Source organism: Neoarius graeffei, chromosome 26 (genome assembly GCF_027579695.1).
Source record: "Neoarius graeffei isolate fNeoGra1 chromosome 26, fNeoGra1.pri, whole genome shotgun sequence".
Lineage (NCBI taxonomy): Eukaryota > Metazoa > Chordata > Actinopteri > Siluriformes > Ariidae > Neoarius > Neoarius graeffei.
The window spans coordinates 41,170,092-41,189,740 of record NC_083594.1 but is presented as its reverse complement, the minus strand read 5'-3'; the positions used below and the strand labels follow the sequence as shown (position 1 = coordinate 41,189,740).

At 42.1% G+C, this 19,649-nt stretch overlaps 1 protein-coding gene across 2 annotated transcripts in view; it reads left to right on the top strand.

Moving 5' to 3' along the window:
• Positions 1 to 19,649, top strand: part of mdfi (MyoD family inhibitor) — a 149,796-nt gene that overhangs the window by 50,651 nt on the left and 79,496 nt on the right. The window contains exons 1-2 of one of the 2 annotated variants that reach the window (XM_060909847.1): positions 478 to 564; positions 697 to 828. In XM_060909847.1, coding sequence (XP_060765830.1) covers positions 738 to 828 — 91 coding nt within the window. In that variant the 5' untranslated portion in view covers positions 478 to 564; positions 697 to 737. Of the gene's footprint in view, positions 1 to 477; positions 565 to 696; positions 829 to 19,649 lie in introns of those variants that run through there. The other variant, XM_060909846.1, reaches the window with a different exon arrangement.

Sequence of the window (19,649 nt, the reverse complement as noted above, 5' to 3'; positions counted from 1 at the left end):
TCCTCTTTCCTTTCCTTTCCTTTCCTTTCCTTTCCTTTCCTTTCCTTTCCTTTCCTTTCCTTTCCTTTCCTTTCCTCTAAGTTGCTGTACTTTTCTTCTCCCCTCCCATGCTTTCCTCTCATTTCCTCTCCATTTCTGTGCTCTTCTCTCCTCAATGAAGCCTAAACCTGCACCACTTTGATGTCTGCCCAGCTCAGGCTCTCTCAGACAGCGGTGTGTAATTACTGGGCCGCATAATAAGCCCGCTTGGCTCCAGCGTTTGCGTATAAAACACATGCTTGCCCACACACACACACACACACACACACACACACACACACACACACACACACACACAGAGTGTGCATGAATGCTCCTTTGAATATAAACATGCCCAGTGCACCCCACATGCGCACACTCAGTCATGTACAAGCACGTACTGTTGTGGCTACAAAAGTGATGACCTTGCAGAAACGTCTTGGACGTGCAAGCGTTCGTGCCACACTGCGTTTTTCTAAACAGACACTGTTCCTGTTAGGACAAAACTGGTTGTTCCCTGTCATAAAATTAGTATCTGAAAATGTTGTGAGTTGAATATTTACTCCGTGTTACTCATTTTTGCCCTGAACTCATTAACTTGGTTTGGAATCAAAACTGGTGTGTGTGTGTGTGTGTTTAATGCGTGTTTTGTGCTTTCCTGTGTTTTCTTACCCTTAGGCGGAGATGGAAGCAGCGAGCACGCCGAGCAGGAGCCATGCATGGAGGAAACAACAAATACAGACAACATCGACAGAAACAACAGTGTATCACAGCTGGATTTCAGCAGCATGCCCAGCAAAAGCATCACATGTAAGCCCCTTAGCCAATATTACCCAAGGTACCTGGTACATATACGGTGCATAGCGTAGAAAGACTGGCCTAGGATTCACACTGCACACATGTGAAGTGATGGCATGAGTAATTCACATGACTTCTGAATTAGTTGTTTCATTTTATCGAGAGACCTAACTGTGCATACACTCACCTGCCACTTTAATAGGAACACCTGTACACCTGCTCATTCCTGCGCTTATCCAGTCATCGCCTGGTCCTTTTCCGATCTTTAACAGTCCCGTTTCTGTGAGCTCGTGCCCAGTGTAGCCATAAATTCCTGTTCTTGGCTGATAGCAGTGGAATCTGCTGTGGTCTTATGCTGTTAGAGCCCCTCCACCTCAAGATCTGTGTTGTGCATTCTGAGATGCTTTTCGGCTCACCACGGTTGTCAAGAGTGGTTGTTTGAGTTACTTTAACCTTCCTGTCAGTTTGAACCAGTCCGATGATTCTCCTCTAACCTCAGGACTTTCTTCTTCTCTCGATTCAACTGCACCGCGGCTCAGTGAAACAATGAATAAACAGTTATAATTGCTGATGTAATTAATATTCCCTGGTGTTGAGTGGTCTATCAGATATATTCCGTTCAGCTAGCATGATATTGAACGAGTCGAAGATGAGTTGAATGGAATATATCTGATATACCATGAAAAAAGCCAGCCAATATTATTATAATACATACACGCTCTCTTTTCCAGTTTTTCGATGTCCATTGGTATGTTTTTCTCTTGTAAATATGCAAGAAAGAATATCTAACGAAGTTTTGGTAGCCTTTCGGGTGTTCAACGCGTCTTTCTCTTTCCCAGCGAACAAAGAAATTCATGCGCAGCAGAAAACTTCCTCACCGGATATTCGCATCAGCTCCAACGTGTGACATCATGTTGTCTTGACAACCATATTCAACGCTCATTCTCCATTGGGGTAGAGTGACGTAATAGACGTAGGATAAGCGATATGCTAACAATATCTCATTATCTCTCTAGCCGCTTTATCCTGTTCTACAGGGTCGCAGGCAAGCTGGAGCCTATCCCAGCTGACTACGGGCGAAAGGCGGGGTACACCATGGACAAGTCGCCAGGTCATCACAGGGCTGACACATAGACACAGACAACCATTCACACTCACATTCACACCTACGGTCAATTTAGAGTCACCAGTTAACCTAACCTGCATGTCTTTGGACTGTGGGGGAAACCGGAGCACCCGGAGGAAACCCACGCGGACACGGGGAGAACATGCAAACTCCACACAGAAAGGCCCTCTCCGGCCACGGGGCTCGAACCCAGACCTTCTTGCTGTGAGGCAACAGCGCTAACCACTACACCACCGTGCCGCCCATGCTAACAATATTGCAAACCAAACGAATGAAACCCGCTAGAAGGGAATAGAAGACGTGTTGTTATTCCATCGATAGTGCCCCGTATGTATAATAATGAGTATTATTGCTGTCGCTTTACAACCACAGATGCTGTAGATGATGACTAGATTATGACTTTAAATATACAACAGTTCAGTTCAACTCAGTCGTATTATCTGAGCAGCCCAGAGGTGACAGTGACAGAACAACTTCCTGAGAAGACATGAGGAAGAAACCCTGAGAGGAACCTGACTCAAAAGAGAACTCACGCTGTACTGGAAGACACCAGATAGTGAGAATATACATCATTATTGTTTACAGGTATAGACGAGTCAAGGAGAATTGTACTGTCTTGAAAGGATGTTCACTGTGAGCTTACTGTGAATAAGAGTCCTGGGTTGGTCACAGGGCAGTCTTTACGATTACATCAGCAGTGTGTAAAACATGTAGGAAGTGTGCAGGTGTGATCTGAATGACCCTCTATGGGGTCAGCACTTGCAGGATAGATGTTATTTCATTTTGCTGGTTGTTTAAAGAATGTTTCAAAGATGGTTTAGAGCAGTGATTCCCAACCACTGTGCCGCGGCACATTAGTGTGCCGTGAGAGATCATCAGGGGTACCGTGGGACATTATCCAATTTCACTTAATTGTTCCGAAAATTATTTATTTACTGCAAATAATTTGTCTTCGTTCGTCTATGCCAGCGACGTATAGTGACCGGCAGAACAATTAAATACTCTTCCAAAAGATGGCAGCAGGTAGCTAATTAACCTGTGTATCTACCCGTTGCCATTCAAACAATAGAATTAGTAATGCTTCGGGTGTGACAGCGGTGATAACGATGGATAAATATTTGAAAAGAAAAAGTACACAATCCAAACTGGGCCCTGGAGAAAATTCTGACCCAGATGAAGGCCCTAGTATGAGTAGAGGTCAGAAGAAAGCAAAAAAGGCGATTTTTCCACAACCTATCTATGTGAGCTGGGCTTTTCAAGCATGACTGCTATAAAAACTAAAAAAGGAGAGAGACTCAGAGCTCTTGAAGATCTTTGTGTGTGTCTTTCTTCAATTCCTACGAGTATATCAGCTTTGTGTTCAACTAAACAGGCCCAGGTTTCCCACTAAGGAAATTGTGAGTAAATTGAGACTAGATTATCATATAGATAGATAGATAGATAGATAGATAGATAGATAGATAGATAGATAGATAGATAGATAGATTTTTTTTGTGTGATATCTTTGTTTGGTGGTGTGCCGTGGGATTTTTCAAATGTAAAATATGTGCCGTGGCTCAAGAAAGGTTGGGAAACACTGCTTTAGAGGCTTAGGTTTGCAGTTGTAACCTATCACATGTGTATTTGTGCAGTAGGTAGTACTGATGCTTCATAACTCTAGGGTCCTCAGTTCAATCTTAAGCTTAGTTTTTATGTGCCAATGTTTGCATGTTCTCTTTGTGTCCACATGGGCTTCCTTTGGTTTTCCCGGTTCCTTCCCACTTGCCAAAAACATGTTGTTCAGTACATCAGCAATTTTCAGTTAAGTGTGTTTGAACATTGTGAATCCAAACCAGGGTGAATTCCTGGCCTGCACTCAGTGTTCTAGGAAGATCAGCCCTGACATGTTTAAAGCTAGACCGCCTTTCAGATTTTTCATGTGTAGGTCATAAAAAGAATTTTCCCCGACACCCAGTTATTTTCGTTTAGTGGACCGAAAGCTACTAAATTCTCCGCTATTTTTTTCCTGCTTCACCATGATCCAATTCAAGATACTACGTCATGCATGACATGGTGGGCTTTCCCCGTTCGCGCAAGGCATTGTGGGATACAAATTTGAAACAGGAGAGAAAAATAGAGGACACGAATGAAACGTGAAAGACCGACTACAGTAACGGAAAGCGAGAAGAAAAAAACGTTATGTCGTGAAGGAAAGGAAACGCAGGACCCAACTAATAAATATCGGCGGTCAGTGAGCACCTCGGCGTGATCAGCTGTTTGTTTAGCGACAAAATGATGTAACTGTCAGCGCACAGTCAAAGGTAAACCTACGCATGTGCACACGGACTTCCTCTGTCTGCTTGACTGCGCAAAGTGAGCGAGCGATTTCATGCACATTATTTGCTCGGGAATCCCTTCAAATGAAATAACTTCCCAGCCACAGAATGGCCTGATATATTCTGTGAGATATTACAAAAATAAACGTACATCACAATGACCAAATTTCAGAGGGAACTAAATTTCACCGATTTTATGACATCGAAAGGCCGTCTCGCTTTAAAGCATTTCCTGAAGAATAAATGAAACATGAAATCCTGAATTTGGAAGCGCAATCAACTCAGCGATATCAAATTTGACTGTGTGCTGCTTTAAAAGTGTCAGAATGAAATGGCAGGTGTGCTACTGCAATTCACAAAAGTTATTATCATCTTTTCAAGTTCCTATAAACAATGCAAGATGGCGTAAGGATAAAATATGATCGCTGTGAACTCAGGCGAAAAGAATACAACCCTGATTCCAAAAACGTTGGGATGCTGTAAAAAATGTAAATTAAAACAAAATGTAATGTTTTGCAAATCCTTTTTGACCTATATTCAGTTGAGTTCGATACAAAGACAAGATATTTCATGTTCAAACTGATGAACTTTATTGTTTATATATACACACACAGCAACACATTCCAAAAAGTTGTTACAGGGGCATGTTTACCACTGTGTTACATCCTTTTTTTTTCTTTTTTTTTTAAACAACATGCAGTAAGTGCTTGGGCACTGAAGACACAAATTGTTGAAGTTTTGAACATGAAATTCTTTCCCATTCATGCTTGATATACAACTTCTTTTGCTCAACAATCCAGGGTCTCTGTCATATTTTGCACTTCATAATGCACCACACATTTTCAACGGGAGGCAGACAGGCCAGTTTAGCACCTGCACTCTTTTACTATGAAGCCACACTGTTGTAACATGTGCAGAACGTGGCTTGGCGTTGTGTTCCTGGAATAAGCGGGGACGTCCCTGAAAAAGGCGTAGTCTGGATGGCAGCATATGTTGCCCCAAAACCTGCATGTACCTTACAGCATTAATGGAGCCTTCACAGATGTGCAAGATACCCATGCCATGGGCACTAACACACCGCCATACCATGACAGATGCTGGCTTTTGAACTTTGCGCTGGTAACAATCTGGATGGTCCTTTTCTTCTTTAGCATGGAAAACACAATGTCCATGATTTCCAAAAACAATTCGAAACATGGATTCAGCAGACCACAGCAAAGTTTTCCATTTTGTGTCGGTCCGTCTCAGATGAGCTCGGGCCCAGAGAATTCTGCAGCGCTTCTGGATGTTGTTGATATGTGGCTTTCGCTTTGCATTGTCCATGCAGCAGCAAAACAAACATGATAGATGACAACGGTTTCCCGAAGTGTTCCCGAGTCCATGTAGTAATATCCTTTATACAATTATGTCGGTTTTTAATGCAGTGCCGCCTGAGGGATCAAAGGTCACAGGCGTTCAGTGTTGGCTTTTGGCCTTGCCGCCTACATGTAGAGATTTCTCTGGATTCTCTGACTCTATTGATGATATTATGGATTGTCGATGGTGAAATCCCTTATTTCTGTGCAGTTATATGCTGAGAAATGTTGTTCCTAAACAGTTGAACTATTTACTCACGCAATTTTTCATAAAGTGGTGAACCACGCCCCATCCTTGCTTGTGAAAGACTGAACATTTCCAATTACCAATGACCTTTTTACCTGTAGACTGTGTAGCTCAGATTATCCATTCATTGTATTCAGCAATTTTTTTTATCCCCCGCTGGCCGAAAGATCCGAAGGGGGATTATGTTGTGGCGATGTCCGTCCGTCCATCCATCTGTCCGTCCCGAGAAGGGTGCTCACCTTCGGAAATCAACTCCTCTCACAGTTTTTGGAGGAATTTCACAAAACTTGGCAGGATTCTTTGTTGTATGTCGGTACTACGCATATTATAATTTCATTAAATTTGGTCACATTTTATGATTTTATAATTAACAAAATTATACTTTGACAATTTCTCGAGAGCGTGTTTTCCTTCTGAAATCAACTCCTCTCACAATTTTTGGAGGAATTTCACCAAACTTGGCAAAAGGCCTTGTTATATGTCGGTAGTACGCATATTATTATTTTGTTCAATTCGGTCGCATTTTACCAGAGTTACAGCCCTTGATTAATAACCTTGTACTTTGACAATTTCATGAAGGCGTGCTTGCCTTCTGACATCGACTCCTCTGACAATTTTTGGACGAATTTCTCGAAGCTTGGCAAAGGGCCTTGTTATATGACGGTAATACGCAAATTGCGATTTAATTTCGTTTGTGAAAATTTTACCAGAGTTTTGACGCTTGATTAAATAACTTGTACTTTGACAATTTCATGAGGGTGTACGTTCTTCTGAAATCAACTCCTCTCACAATTTGTGGAGGAATTTCACCAAACTTGGCAAAAGGCTTTGTTATAAGACAGTTTAATTTGGGTATATTTTACCAGAGTTATGCCCTTGATTATTAACAAACTTGTACCTTGGCAATTTCATCAAGGTGTGCTTGCTTTCTGAAATCAGCTTCCCTCACAATTTTTATCCCCTGCTGGCCAAAACGCCCGAAGGGGGATTATGTCATGGCGATGTCAGTCCATCCGTCCATCCCAGGAAGGGTACTCACCTTCTGAAATCAACTCCTCTCACAATTTTTGAATGAATTTCACGAAACTTGACAGGATTCTTTCTTATATGTCGGTAATACGGCTATTGCAATTGCGTTCAATTCAGTCGCATTTTACCAGAGTTATGGCACAGTTGCCAGCGGGGGATATTGTGCTCTCAGAGCACTCTTGTTGTAAAATGCGGGCTCATGAGTGTTGCAACAGAAAAGAATTTGAATCCGAATCCCACCCAGAAGTCCAAGAGAGCAAAATTGATCATGCTGTCTGGGTAGAAAGGATGACATACTCTCTCTGCCCTGCCAGTCACAGCAACATTAGCCAATCATGGGCATTTGTGAGTTCATGTATGTTGAAGAGGGTAGATAGTCCTTTCCTTCAGCTGTGCTATGCTGCCCTGTGATGGAGAATAAGCAACAGTAGAAAAAAAGATTTGGTTGGCTGTCTTCACGTGTCTTGGCAGAGGCACATGTTAGTTTTCACCCTCCCTGGTTGGTAGCTGTTGTCTGATAGGGAAGAGCTGACTGGTGGCTGGGAATTGGCCAAGACAAATTAGAGCAAAAAAGGGGTAACAATCCTTAAAAACAGTTAAGTGGGGCATTTGTTTTGATATCAAAAGCGATGTTTATCAAAAGGCTTTATTCCAAGAGCCTCTTAATGGTCTTGAAGGTTTTAATAGTGAACTTCCTGACTTATTGACTATGAGATTGCTGGGGGTATGTGCAGCTAGATCGTTGTGGTTGGCAGTTTAAGCCCATACGCCTCCATTTAGGACACTAAATATTAAGTGTGAGATGATTATAAGTCAGCACTTCAAAAACGTGCCTGGTGAATCATCATTGGCAAAGTGTACTCTTCCTAATCAAGAAGTACTGAAAACAACTGACGACTGTCCAAGAGAAAAGAACTAACTTGTGCATGGAATTTGCCTTCAGCTTACTCAGTTCTTGTTTGACAGATTGCCTGCCTTTCCGTAAGGCCCAGATATCATTCGGGCAAACCAGAAGGATTGCAGATTCCCAAAATGATGGCTGAAAGATATAGAATATCATTTATGTCATCCCTAATAATTCTGAATTCTGAATGCAGAGGTATGTGCTGTATTTTAAATGTGCTATTATTTAACTTGGATTTACCATCAGGTCTGTAAATATTTGTACAGTGACGCAATTTCGTAAATTTGCCTCTGTACACCACCACATTGAAATTTGAAATAAAGCAAAGCAATCAAGATGTGACTGGAGCGTCGACTTTCAGCTTTAATTCAAGGGGTTTAACAAAAAGATTGCATAAACTATTTTGGAATTACAGCCATTGTTTTTACATAGAATTCACCCTGCTATTTCTATCTGCAATTACACCATCGATAAACACCAGTGATCCAATTCCGTTGGCAGCCATACATTCCCATTCCATACCACTGGCTCCACCATGTTTGACAGATGATCTTGTATGCTTTGGATCATGAGCCCGTCCCTTTCTTCTCCATAGTCTTCTCTTCCCATCATTCTGGTACAGGTTACTCTTGGTTTCATTGCTGCAAAGAATCTTGTTCTAGAACTGTGCAATGTTTTCTAGCCAAGTCTAATCCATGCTTTCTGTTCTTGACTGTTACCAGTGGTTTGAGGTAAACCCTCTGTATTTTCATTCATGAAGCCGTGTCTTGATTGTAGATGTCGACAATTAGATGCCTACCTCCTCAAGTATGGTCTTGAGTAGACTAGATGTTGTGAAGGGGTTTTTCTTCACCAAGGAAAGACTTCTGTGATCATCCACTTTAGTTGTCTTCCGTGGTCTTCCAGGCCTTTTGGTGTTGTCGAGCTTGCCAGTGCATTCCTTCTTTTCCTAAAGTTTCTGTTATCTCTCGGTTAGTCTAAGTCTAGCCCTTGGCCTCTCACCTATATAGCTAGGGTTACAGTGGGGGGCTAGTCCTCTGGTAACCGCAAGAGTTTGACTCCCCACTCGCATCTGTATTGCAGCGTGCCTTACCAGATGGCAGTAGGTACCATTTTTGTGATGGTCTTTGGTATGACCCGACCGCAAGTAGAACTCGCGATCTCCTGATCAAGAGGCGGACGCGCTAACCACTAGGCCAACTCACAGTTCTCTCTCAGATAGATCTGGGTTTGTTTGTTTTTTTCAGCCTAATGATGGCCTCCTTCACTTGCATCGACACCTCTTTGGACCGCATATTGAAATTTCTCATGAACAGCTCCCAAATGCAACTGCAACAGTTGGAATCAACTCCAAACCTTTTATCTCCTTAATTTGTTATGACATATTGAGGAAACGGGCCATAATAGTCCACTTACCATTGAGCCGATGACAATGGAGGAAGAATGAAAAAAATGCCTGTAATTCCTAAACCGTTCACGTGATATCTACACTTCAGTGACACCTTGTTTGTTTCATTGCAAATCCATTGTGGTGGTGAAGTATGGTGTCACAGGAGTTCCGTAAAAAGAATATATCTGCAAAAGAATAATAAAATAAATGTTAAAAACACATAGAGGGAGCAAATCCTCTTCTTCCCTCCCTGATTCAAACCGCTACCACATTTCACACTACACAAAGCAGAATTCACATGTGCAAGAATAGATGACTTGCAACTACGTGATCAAAATGTGCTACGTCACGAGCGTCCGCCATGATGGTGGATATACAAAGCGATTAGGATGGCAACCGCTGAAAGCGTGTCTGTAAACAATGCTGAATTTTCTCAGTATTACCACGATTTGAACGGTTGAGTGAAGATTCGATACAAAGAGAAGATGTGTGGTTTTGACCCATATTATTTAAAAAAGACTTTTCTGAAGATAAGACGTTTCTACCGACCATCGAGTACCCATATTTCATGTTCTATCTGGTTTGGCTGCCGAAGAATCAAGTCTGACCCTGGACGTTTCCGTTTTCTGACTGTGTGCCCAGTCTGGATTGTTTCTATCGTATAATTTTGCTGGCGCTCCTAGAAGCGAAATGTTAATACACGTGTTAAAATATAACAACGACCGAGTGAGCTACGACAAGAGAATGCTCATTTTATTGCAAAATTCTAGCAACACGAAATAAAATTCTTCCATGATATTATCAAGAAAGCTTTTGAGTCTCACCTGAGATAAAATAATTACTGCAAACACGAGCTGTGTTGGTTTTAGCCTCGGTTAGATCGGCCCTGCCGATGTTGTTCAGCCGTGCTCGTCTCCTCTCCGTACTAAGCCTCAGAGTTTCCGAATCACGGACGGGATTCTAAAAAACGAGTCACGAGTACTGTTCTGACCATAACCATATACAGCACAAAGATACAGTATGGCATAGCTGAAAGAGCAGTGGAAAAACAAAGAGTTGCGCACGTTCGACTATGTTTTGTACGGAATGTCATTTGACCCCGCGTTTGTATCTCCGCCAACATGGCCGACATCCGGGTTTCTATTTTGCTTTGACGTCGCTTGGAAGTCAAGGACTGACTACTCAGCCTTAGTCTGGCTAACGCAACTTCAAAGCTCTGCGAGCATTGGTCTGGCAAAGATATTAAGCCCAACCGTTTCCCAAAGCGCGTGGTTGACCCGCCTCTCTGAAATGCCTCAGTTTGCTACTGGTCGAAGCCAGAAAAGGCTGTGACGAGGCTTAAACCAATCACATCACTCTTTCCTCTGACGTATGTGACGCGACGGAAACTGCTTGAGTAACAGGAAGAAGAAGGAGGAGAATAAATACCTCCAGGGCTGCTCTTTGCTCCGTTTTCAATGAGAACTTCCCATTGAATGCTTTCAATACAGCATCTACTGCTGTGTCAAAGGCTTGCTGCTGCTCCATGTTCGTAATGTTTCTTGTGAATGAAGCGCTTCCGGCATAGATTCTGTAAACAATCGATGGCTTCCGGTCGCAGTTCTACTACGTCACTGCCTTGAACACGCCTCTACCCAGGGCCGTTGGAGATGCTCAAAGTTGATTGGCTCCCGATTTTTCGGGAGCTTGGAAGAGCTGGAGATAGCTTGCCTTGCCAGACTAAGTTCGCAACAGGCCCCCGTGTTGCGTCACGCTTAGGATGGGCGGGCCCAGGCTAACTCAGCCTGGGCAGGAAGACCCGCCCAAAGCCAGTTGATTGACAGCTTGGCCCCTCAAGCAAATGAAAAACCAATAGGGAAAAAGAAAGCGAAAGAGAATCGCAAAAGCAATAAAGAAAAACATTCATTTTCTTATTCTTTCGCAGATTTATTCTTTAAGGCCCGGTCCCACTGGCCGATGGACACAAAACGTATGCAAAAAGGACACAGCAGACGAGCAAAATTTCGGGGGTGGCTCTATCCGTTTTCATCCGCTCCAGAAATGGACAAAATTGGCGAAAATTTGCGAAAACAGAACGGAAAAGAACGGACGTGGGTAGTATATAGCGGGGATGTTAAACGCATGTTCATAGGAAGCCTAGCGGATGAAAGCGGATGGAAGTGGATGACAGCTCCGAAGGGGTTACTGGTGATAACTGAGAAGCGGACGCATAGCAGAAAGAGCGGATGCATAGCGGATGAAGGGGCTGCATCACGTACGCCTAACGGAAACAAAGGGGATGTTGCGCGGATGTATATCGGATGCAGACCGTTCACTGCGCTAGGTGTCCTTCTACATACTCTAGACATACTCCAGACATCCTAAATATACGAGATACATCCCAGATATAAATGCTTTGTCCGTTTTGAATACTTTATATACGAGATGCATACGCTTACATCCTTTCTATTTCCGTGCTACTAACGACGAATAGACGTTTCATGTACCTTATCTTTCCTCCCTCTTTCCGTTTTCAGCTGCAGCGGATGTGAGTTGCGAGGATGCCCAGAGGATGCAGAGAGGATACAGCAGACGTTTAACGGATGATGACGGACATAGAACGTTTGTTGCTCGTATGTGTCGCGGATTTACATCGTACACGGCGGAAAGTTCATCCGTTCTAAAAGTTTTGTGCAGCTCAAAACTTTTTGTGCGGATGAAATCACAGTGGACGGATGCTCGATGGATAGAGCGTATGAAGCACGTATGCAATGAGTACACAACAGATGCATAGCGTTTTCCAACGGATGGCAAAGATTTTTTTACGTTTTACATCCTCTTTGCATCCGTAAGTGCAGTGGGACCGGGCCTTAACTTATGGCACGCCTGTGACTCCATAGTGAAGAGAAGCAAAACGACCAAAATTGCGTCGCTGTCCAAATACTTATGGACCTGCCTCTTGTTTTGTACATTCGTATCCATAAATGGATATGTAAAAGTGCGCATAATTTAGTTCTGTTAAACTGCCACGTGAGTGCGGAATAAAGTCAAATAGAGTGAAGAGAAAGCTCTGTGTGTCGTATTTCTCGATTTAGCAAAAGTAAACAAGTGCTTGCTAAGACCATATGTATTTTCACCCTGTGGGAGAGCTAGCTGAGGAAGTTGCTGATCTTGTGCTTTTTTTTTCCCCCCCTCATGCACAGTACCACCAAGAAGAAACCTGATTCTTCCGCTGGGTTCCAGCATGCATCTGTCAGCGCTGCGTGTGAAGCAATTTTTATGTTATATAAATTCCAGATGTAACAAAGGCTACATAGCTAGCTTGCTGTGCTCTTAGAATTGCTATAGCAAATTGTTTGTTATTAAACAGCGAACTACTGACTTGAAGGGGATACGGGTTGTTGGTTTTTTTTTTTCCAAATTTTTTACACAGTAGAATGTGTGTAACATGCACACACATTGCTGCTATGAATGACTTCCTTTCATCAAAAAGGATGAGCTTGTGTTGTGACATCCTGCAACATTCTCAGACAGTTCCAGATGTGTGCTGTTTGCAGTGTTCTAGCAACTCATACGAGCACATGATTATAGAGTCGAGCTTGACTAATTATGGGTGCGAGTGTGTGTTTAGGTGCGTCAGTGTGTGTCAATAGTCGGGTTAAGACTTCCGCTAGACTCTGACTAATTGTTCTGACTAAAGGTGCATTGATGTTAAGATCCTTTTCCTGAATCACACTGAATTTCCGCATTCTGGTCTATACCAGCACGGACCTGAGGTACAAACACACTCACGCTCGGTTAATACTGTATGTTATTCACTATTGCGTTATCCATCTCGGGAATATATTTCAGGCAGATGGCTGATCAGATTTCATGGGTGTCGTTTTCACACTTGTTTTGGCAATTAATTACTCTTCTCAAATAAAATAAGTTAAATAGTCCGGTCCAGAGTTAACCTCTCACCTTGTCTATGATCATGTTCAAAATCGAATGTTTTCTGTGGTAACTGTCGTTGTTAGAACGTTGCCTTGACATTGGCACTCAGGTCAATCGCTCTCTCCGCTCCTTCAGGAGCACATGATCGTTAGTGTTGAACGTTTGGTGTTTGTCTTTCATTTTGGCCCATAAAATGTGAGTTTATGTTACCTTTGATTTATTATTCAATCCTTCAGCAAGATACGGACCAAAGACAAAGGAAACTATTTACAGTTGTGGTTAGAAGTTTACATACAGTGACATGAATGTCATCTTGGATATGAATGTCATGGCAATATTTGGGCTTTCAGTAATTTCTTTGAACTGTTCTTTTTCTGTGGCAGAATGATTGTACAGCAGACATCTTTCATGATAAAAAAAAAAAAAACACACGGATTAAAACAGGTTTTAATTTTCTTTGGGTTTTCTGAATTCAACACAGGGTCAAAATTATACATCCAGGGTCAAACGTTTACGTACGCTCACTTAGATTATTAATTCAGAGGTGCTGACACTTCCAAACTGTCTTTTATCTTGCCAAGGCCGAGGTCTCTTAACTTCCTGTTAGTGATCATGATTGACTACAGCTGGTAGCTCCTCTGTGCCTTCATAAAAAGGGTTTGTTGACAGCACTCATCGGATTGACCAACACAGTAAAATGGGAAAGTCCAAGGAGCTCAGTGCAGATCTGAGAAAGAGGATCGCAGATATACGGGTTGTTTTACAATCAGGGTACGCAAGCTAAAAATCACATTTAACACTTATTATCTTTAATATCAAAAGGCTTGACTAAATAAACTTGGCTGTTTATTGTAGCCCTGTTTACCATGCAAAAAAAAAAAAATGGTGATAATGTTATTTTTGGTGAATGTATGGCAATATATGTCATATTTAGCAAAATTACTCGTGTAATTTAGAAAAAGTGCTTTTTTGACCACAGGTAGCGGATGCACTTAAATCATTCTTTATACCATAAAACAAATATTTGGTTCCATATCATTGGAAACATAGTTAAGTTTTAATGTTGAATGCCAGTAAGTTTTCAGACTATTTTGATCAAATTAGTATGTAATTGTGTCAAAAAAAATGTCCTCTCTGAGACAGCTAATTTTTCAATATAAAATAACATATCTAAAATGATTATCTTCATCCTAAAATGTGGTCAAGATATTGGGACATAAATATTAGAGACAACTAACACACAGCTTACAGCCTTATATTTAAAAGCACTATGGAAGTAGTGGATTCTGAATTGTCAAAAAAAACAAAACATCCTCTCCGAGAATCACTTCATTTGTTTCTCCCAGCCCTGCTTAAAGCTACACTTAATCTTCTTTATCTTATAGCAGATTACACAAAACTACCATACACATGTCAAAAAAATTACCTGAAACCTGTTCTTTAACTTGTCCTTCACTTAAAAACTGGTACAAGAACCAGTTTGAATCAATTTGAATTTTGGACCCCTGTGACACAAACTTTGTACCCTGATTGTAAAACAACCCATACACAACTCCGGAATGCCTGTTGAAGCCATTGCTAAACAACTGCAAATTCCAAGATCAGTTCAAACAATTGTATGCAAGTTATTGTGAGGTGTAGTCACTTTGCTTCAAGAAAACCCAAACTGTCACCCTCAGCTGAAAGGAAATTGGTTTGGATGGTCAGGAACAACCTGGGAACCTCCATGGCACAGCCCTGCCATGAACTGGAAGCTGATAGATCACTGTCTACAGTTCAGATCACCATGGACTAAGAAGCTGCTATCCAAGAAATAACCCCCTGCTCCAAAATTGACACCTTCAAGCTTAACTAAAGTTTGAAGCTGACCACACGGACAAAGAAAAAGCCTTCTGGAGGATAGCCATATGGTCAGATGAGACAAAGATTGAGTTGTTTGGCCACAATGACCACCATGTACAGAGGGACACTGTACCAGCTGGTGGTGGTAGGATCATCATGCTCTGGGGCTGTTTTGCTGCCAGTGGAACTGGTTCATTGTACAAAGTGGATGGAATAATGAAGGAGGAGGACTACCTCAGAATTCTTCAGCATAAACCATCAGAAACTTGAACACGACTTGGCACTTGGGAGTTACAACAGGACAATGAACCCAAACACGCATCAGAGCTGGTTGTGGAGGATAAAGCAGGCTAATATTAAGCTTAAAACAAGTCCTGACTTCAACCCTATTGAAAATATATGGACCGTGCTTATAAGTCGAGTCCATGCCAAGACAAAAAACAAGTTTAACTGAACTCTACCAATTCTACCATGAAGAGTCGTGAAATATCCAACCAGAATTCTGCCAGAAGCTTGTTTGGTCAAGGTGAATCTTGCGAAGAGACATTTTACCCAAATATTAAGTGTGCTGTATGTAAATCTTGGACCCTGTATGTATAATTTTGACCGTATTGATTTCAAAAAACCCAAAGAAAATTAAAACTTGTGCACCAAATTCTTTTTTTTGTTGTTTGTACATATCTCTGATGATTGCAGGTTTGGTCTTTGGTTTTTCACAGACCTTTGTGTTGGACATATTTGAAACTGTTGTGTTTTGTTAAAAAAAATACTCCAGGGTTGGACAGATGATAAATATACTGTATTAGCGAGCCTATTGGTTATTTGGAAGCTCCAGTGTGTAAGCCCATGTTTTGGTTGCCCAAGGCTATTTGGTAGTGAACGTAAACATGTAACAAGCTAGTTACTGTAATTAGTTAAAATCATAAAATAGTGCCATTACTTTGCAAAGTGTCCTTGGGTCGGTGAAAGGCGCTATATAAAGTAGAAACCTGAAATTGTCAGTCTTCATCTGTTTCAAACGTAAACTGACAACGTTAACATTAACAGCCTTGCGCACTATTTGCCTCGCGCTGAGTGACAATCGCCTCACACCAAGCGCCATTCGCCTCCCAACATTCCCTTACCTAAAGCTGTCGAAGGATTTGAATCGCCACGTGCTAAGTTACATTCACCTCGCGAATCACTCCACAGACAGTTACCCCTACACAAGGGGTGTTCACACGGCAACTTTTACTCCGGTGTAGCACCGGGGCTGCCCCGGTAGAGCGTTCACACGGTACAAAGTTATACCGGTGTAGCCCCTGAAAGCTGCTTAAACCGGTGCAAATCTAACCCTGCTCGGGAGGTGGTTTAAGAAATTTACTCCGGAGTAAATGCTGGTTTGCGGGGCAGCACCGATATAAAATGGGACGTCTGAACGCTACAGGGGTAGACTCGCTACGCGTGAGGAGAGTTGACTAAATACGGGCGTTGCATAATTTACATCCTGGTATTTTGCGCTTCCAAAATGGCGAATATCAACAACAACAGAACTGCGTGTCTTCCAGTGTTGCCAGATTGGGCGGTTTTAAGTGCATTTTGGCGGATTTGAACATATTTTGAGCTGGAAAACGTCAGCAGTATCTGGCAACACTGGTGTCTTCATCCACGTTGTTTTCCCAGCGCTTGGTGATGCCATGACAACCGGGAAAAGGAAGTACGTTTTCACGCATGCGCATATTTCATTTCCGCATTATTACTATCGTATAGCACGGTTGCAAAAACTGCCGTGTGAACGCAAGTGGGGCTGCACCGGCGCTAACACACTTCTCTCTAGTAAGCAGGTTTGTGACGTGTGAACGCTCCACAAAATTTACACCGGTGTAAGATCTATCGCAACAAAATACATCGATGCAAATATGTGCCGTGTGAACACCCCTACAGACACACATTATTCTTCTTACAATACATTTGCACTACATCCAGTCTACACGTTCACTGCACTATTTACCAGTGACGTTTTAAAAGCCTGACGACAACTTCTCTCCTTACACACTGACAATCAAATCTGATACAGTTCTTTTTGTAAAGAGTACTTTCTTGCTGTGTATAATTTTATAGAAACTCCATCTGTTTACAGTATACACTGAAGATCGTGTTTACATCTGTACACGTAAGCAACTGAAGAAATTAGTGCATTAAAAACTGAAAATGACCTACCTGACCTCGGAAAGTAAGTCAAACGTCAAATCTGACAGTTGATTCAGGTAGATATTTGGGGTAGTTTACTCTAGCATCTTACAAGCCAAAATCAGTATTTCATGGTGAAACGGCTATATTGAGCAGTTTTGCGAACGCGGAAAATACATTAAATTCAATTTTTCGAAAACCGATAAAGACTTCTGTCCCAAAGAAGAACCTGCACTGGTCCAGATGAAGTGACAACTTTTGGCACCAATGGTGTTTTTGAACATGTTGTGGGTTTGGCTATGAAGGAAACAAACTGGTTTCAACCGCGGTCCAGAACGCGTCACTTTCCACTTGACTGGTATCGAAGCTTTTTGCGCAGGAAAGGGGCACATCGTTTGTTTCTATAAAATCTTGGGGGAAATCCTTATATCTTTAGTAGATACTGTAATAAATGAAACGACCTTTTCAATAACAAAAGCCACATAAAATACAGTGTCTTGCAAAAGTACCCATCGCCATTGGTATGTGTCCTGTTTTGTTGCATTACAAGCTGGAATTAAAATGGATTTTTGGAGGGTTAGCACCATTTCATTTACACAGCATGCCTACCACTTTAAAGGTGAAAAATGTTGTTTGATTGTGACACAAACAATAATTAAGATGAAAAAACAGAAATCTGCAGTGTGCATAGGTATTCACCCCCCAAAGTCAATACTTTGTAGCGCCACCTTTTGCTGCAATTACAGCTGCAGGTCTCTTGGGGTATGTCTCTATTAGCTTAGCACATCTAGCCACTGGGATTTTTGCCCATTCCTCAAGGCAAAACTGCTCCAACTCCTTCAAGTTAGATGGGTTGCGTTGGTGTACAGCAATCTTCAAGTTATGCCACAGATTCTCAATTGGATTGAGGTCTGGGCTTTGATTAGGCCATTCCAAGACATTTAAAAGTTTCTCTTTAAACCACTCCAGTGTAGCTTTAGCAGCATGTTTAGGGTCATTGTCCTGCTGGAACGTGAACCTTCGTCCCAGTCTCAAACCTCTGGCCGACTCAAACAGGTTTTCCTCCAGAATTGCCCTGTATTTAGTGCCATCCATCTTTCCTTCAGTCCTGACCAGCTTTCCTGTCCCTGCAGATGGAAAACATCCCCACAGCATGATGCTGCCACCACCATGCTTCACTGTAGGAATAGTGTTCTCAGGATGTTGGGTTTGCGCCACACATGGCATTTCCCATGATGACCAAAAAGATCAATTTTAGTCTTATTTGACCAGAGAATCTTCGTCCATGTGTTTGGGGAGTCTGCCACATGCTGTTGGGCAAACTCCAAATGTGTTCTCTTAAGCAATGGCTTTTTTCTGGCCGCTCTTCCATAAAGCCCCGCTCTGTGGAGTGTACAGCTTAAAGTGGTCCTATGGACAGATTCTCCCATCTCCGCTGTGGATCTTTGCAGCTCCTTCAGTGTTCTCTTTGGTGTTTTTGTTGTATCTCTGATTAATGCCCTCCTTGCCCGGTCTGTGAGTTTTGGTGGGCGGGGCCTTCTCTTGTCAGGTTTGTAGTGGTGCCATATTCTTTCCATTTTGCTATAATGGATTTAATGGTGATCCGTGGGATATTCAAAGTGTGGGATATTTTTTTATAACCCAACCCTGATCTATACTCCTCCACAACTTTGTCTCTGACCTGTTTGGAGGCTCCTTGGTTCTCATGTTGCTTGCTTAGTCATGTTGCAGAGTCACGGTCCTTCCAGAACATGTTGAGTTCTACAGGCATCATGTGACAGATCGTGTGATACTTTGATTGCACACAGATGGGTCTTAATCAACTAATAATGTGACTTATGAAGTGAATTGGACCTCTCTTATCAACAGCGTGTTTGTTTCCACCCACAGAACTCAATGTTTTTTGTTTTATTGCACCATTCTGTGTAAAATCTCGAGACTGTTGTGTGTGTGTGTGTGTGTGTGTGTGTGTGTGTGTGTGTGTGTGTGTGTGTGTGTGTGTGAAAACCCCAGGAGATCAGCAATTTGTGAAATACTCAAACCAGTCCATCTGGCTCAAACCAACACCCGTGCCACACTTTGAGATCACCATTTTCCCATTCTGATGTTTGAATATTGTGAACATTAAGTGAAGCTCTTGATTTGGTCTGCATGATTTGATGCATCGTGCTGTTGTCAAGGGATCGGCTGATTAGAGACCCGCATACTGTACGTGTCGGTGTTCCTAATAAAGTGACTGGTGAGGGTACAGTGGTGCTGGAAAGTTTGTGAACTCTTTAGAATTTTCTATATTTCTGCATAAATATGACCTAAAACATCATCAGATTTTCACAGAAGTTCTAAAAGTAGATAAAGAGAACCCAGTTAAACAAATGAGACAAAAATATTATACTTGGTCATTTATTTATTGAAGAAAATGATCTGATATTACGTATCTGTGAGTGGCAAAAGTATGTGAACCTCTAGGATTAGCAGTTAATTTGAAGGGGAAATTAGAGTCAGGTGTTTTCAATCAATGGGATGACAATCAGGTGTGAGTGG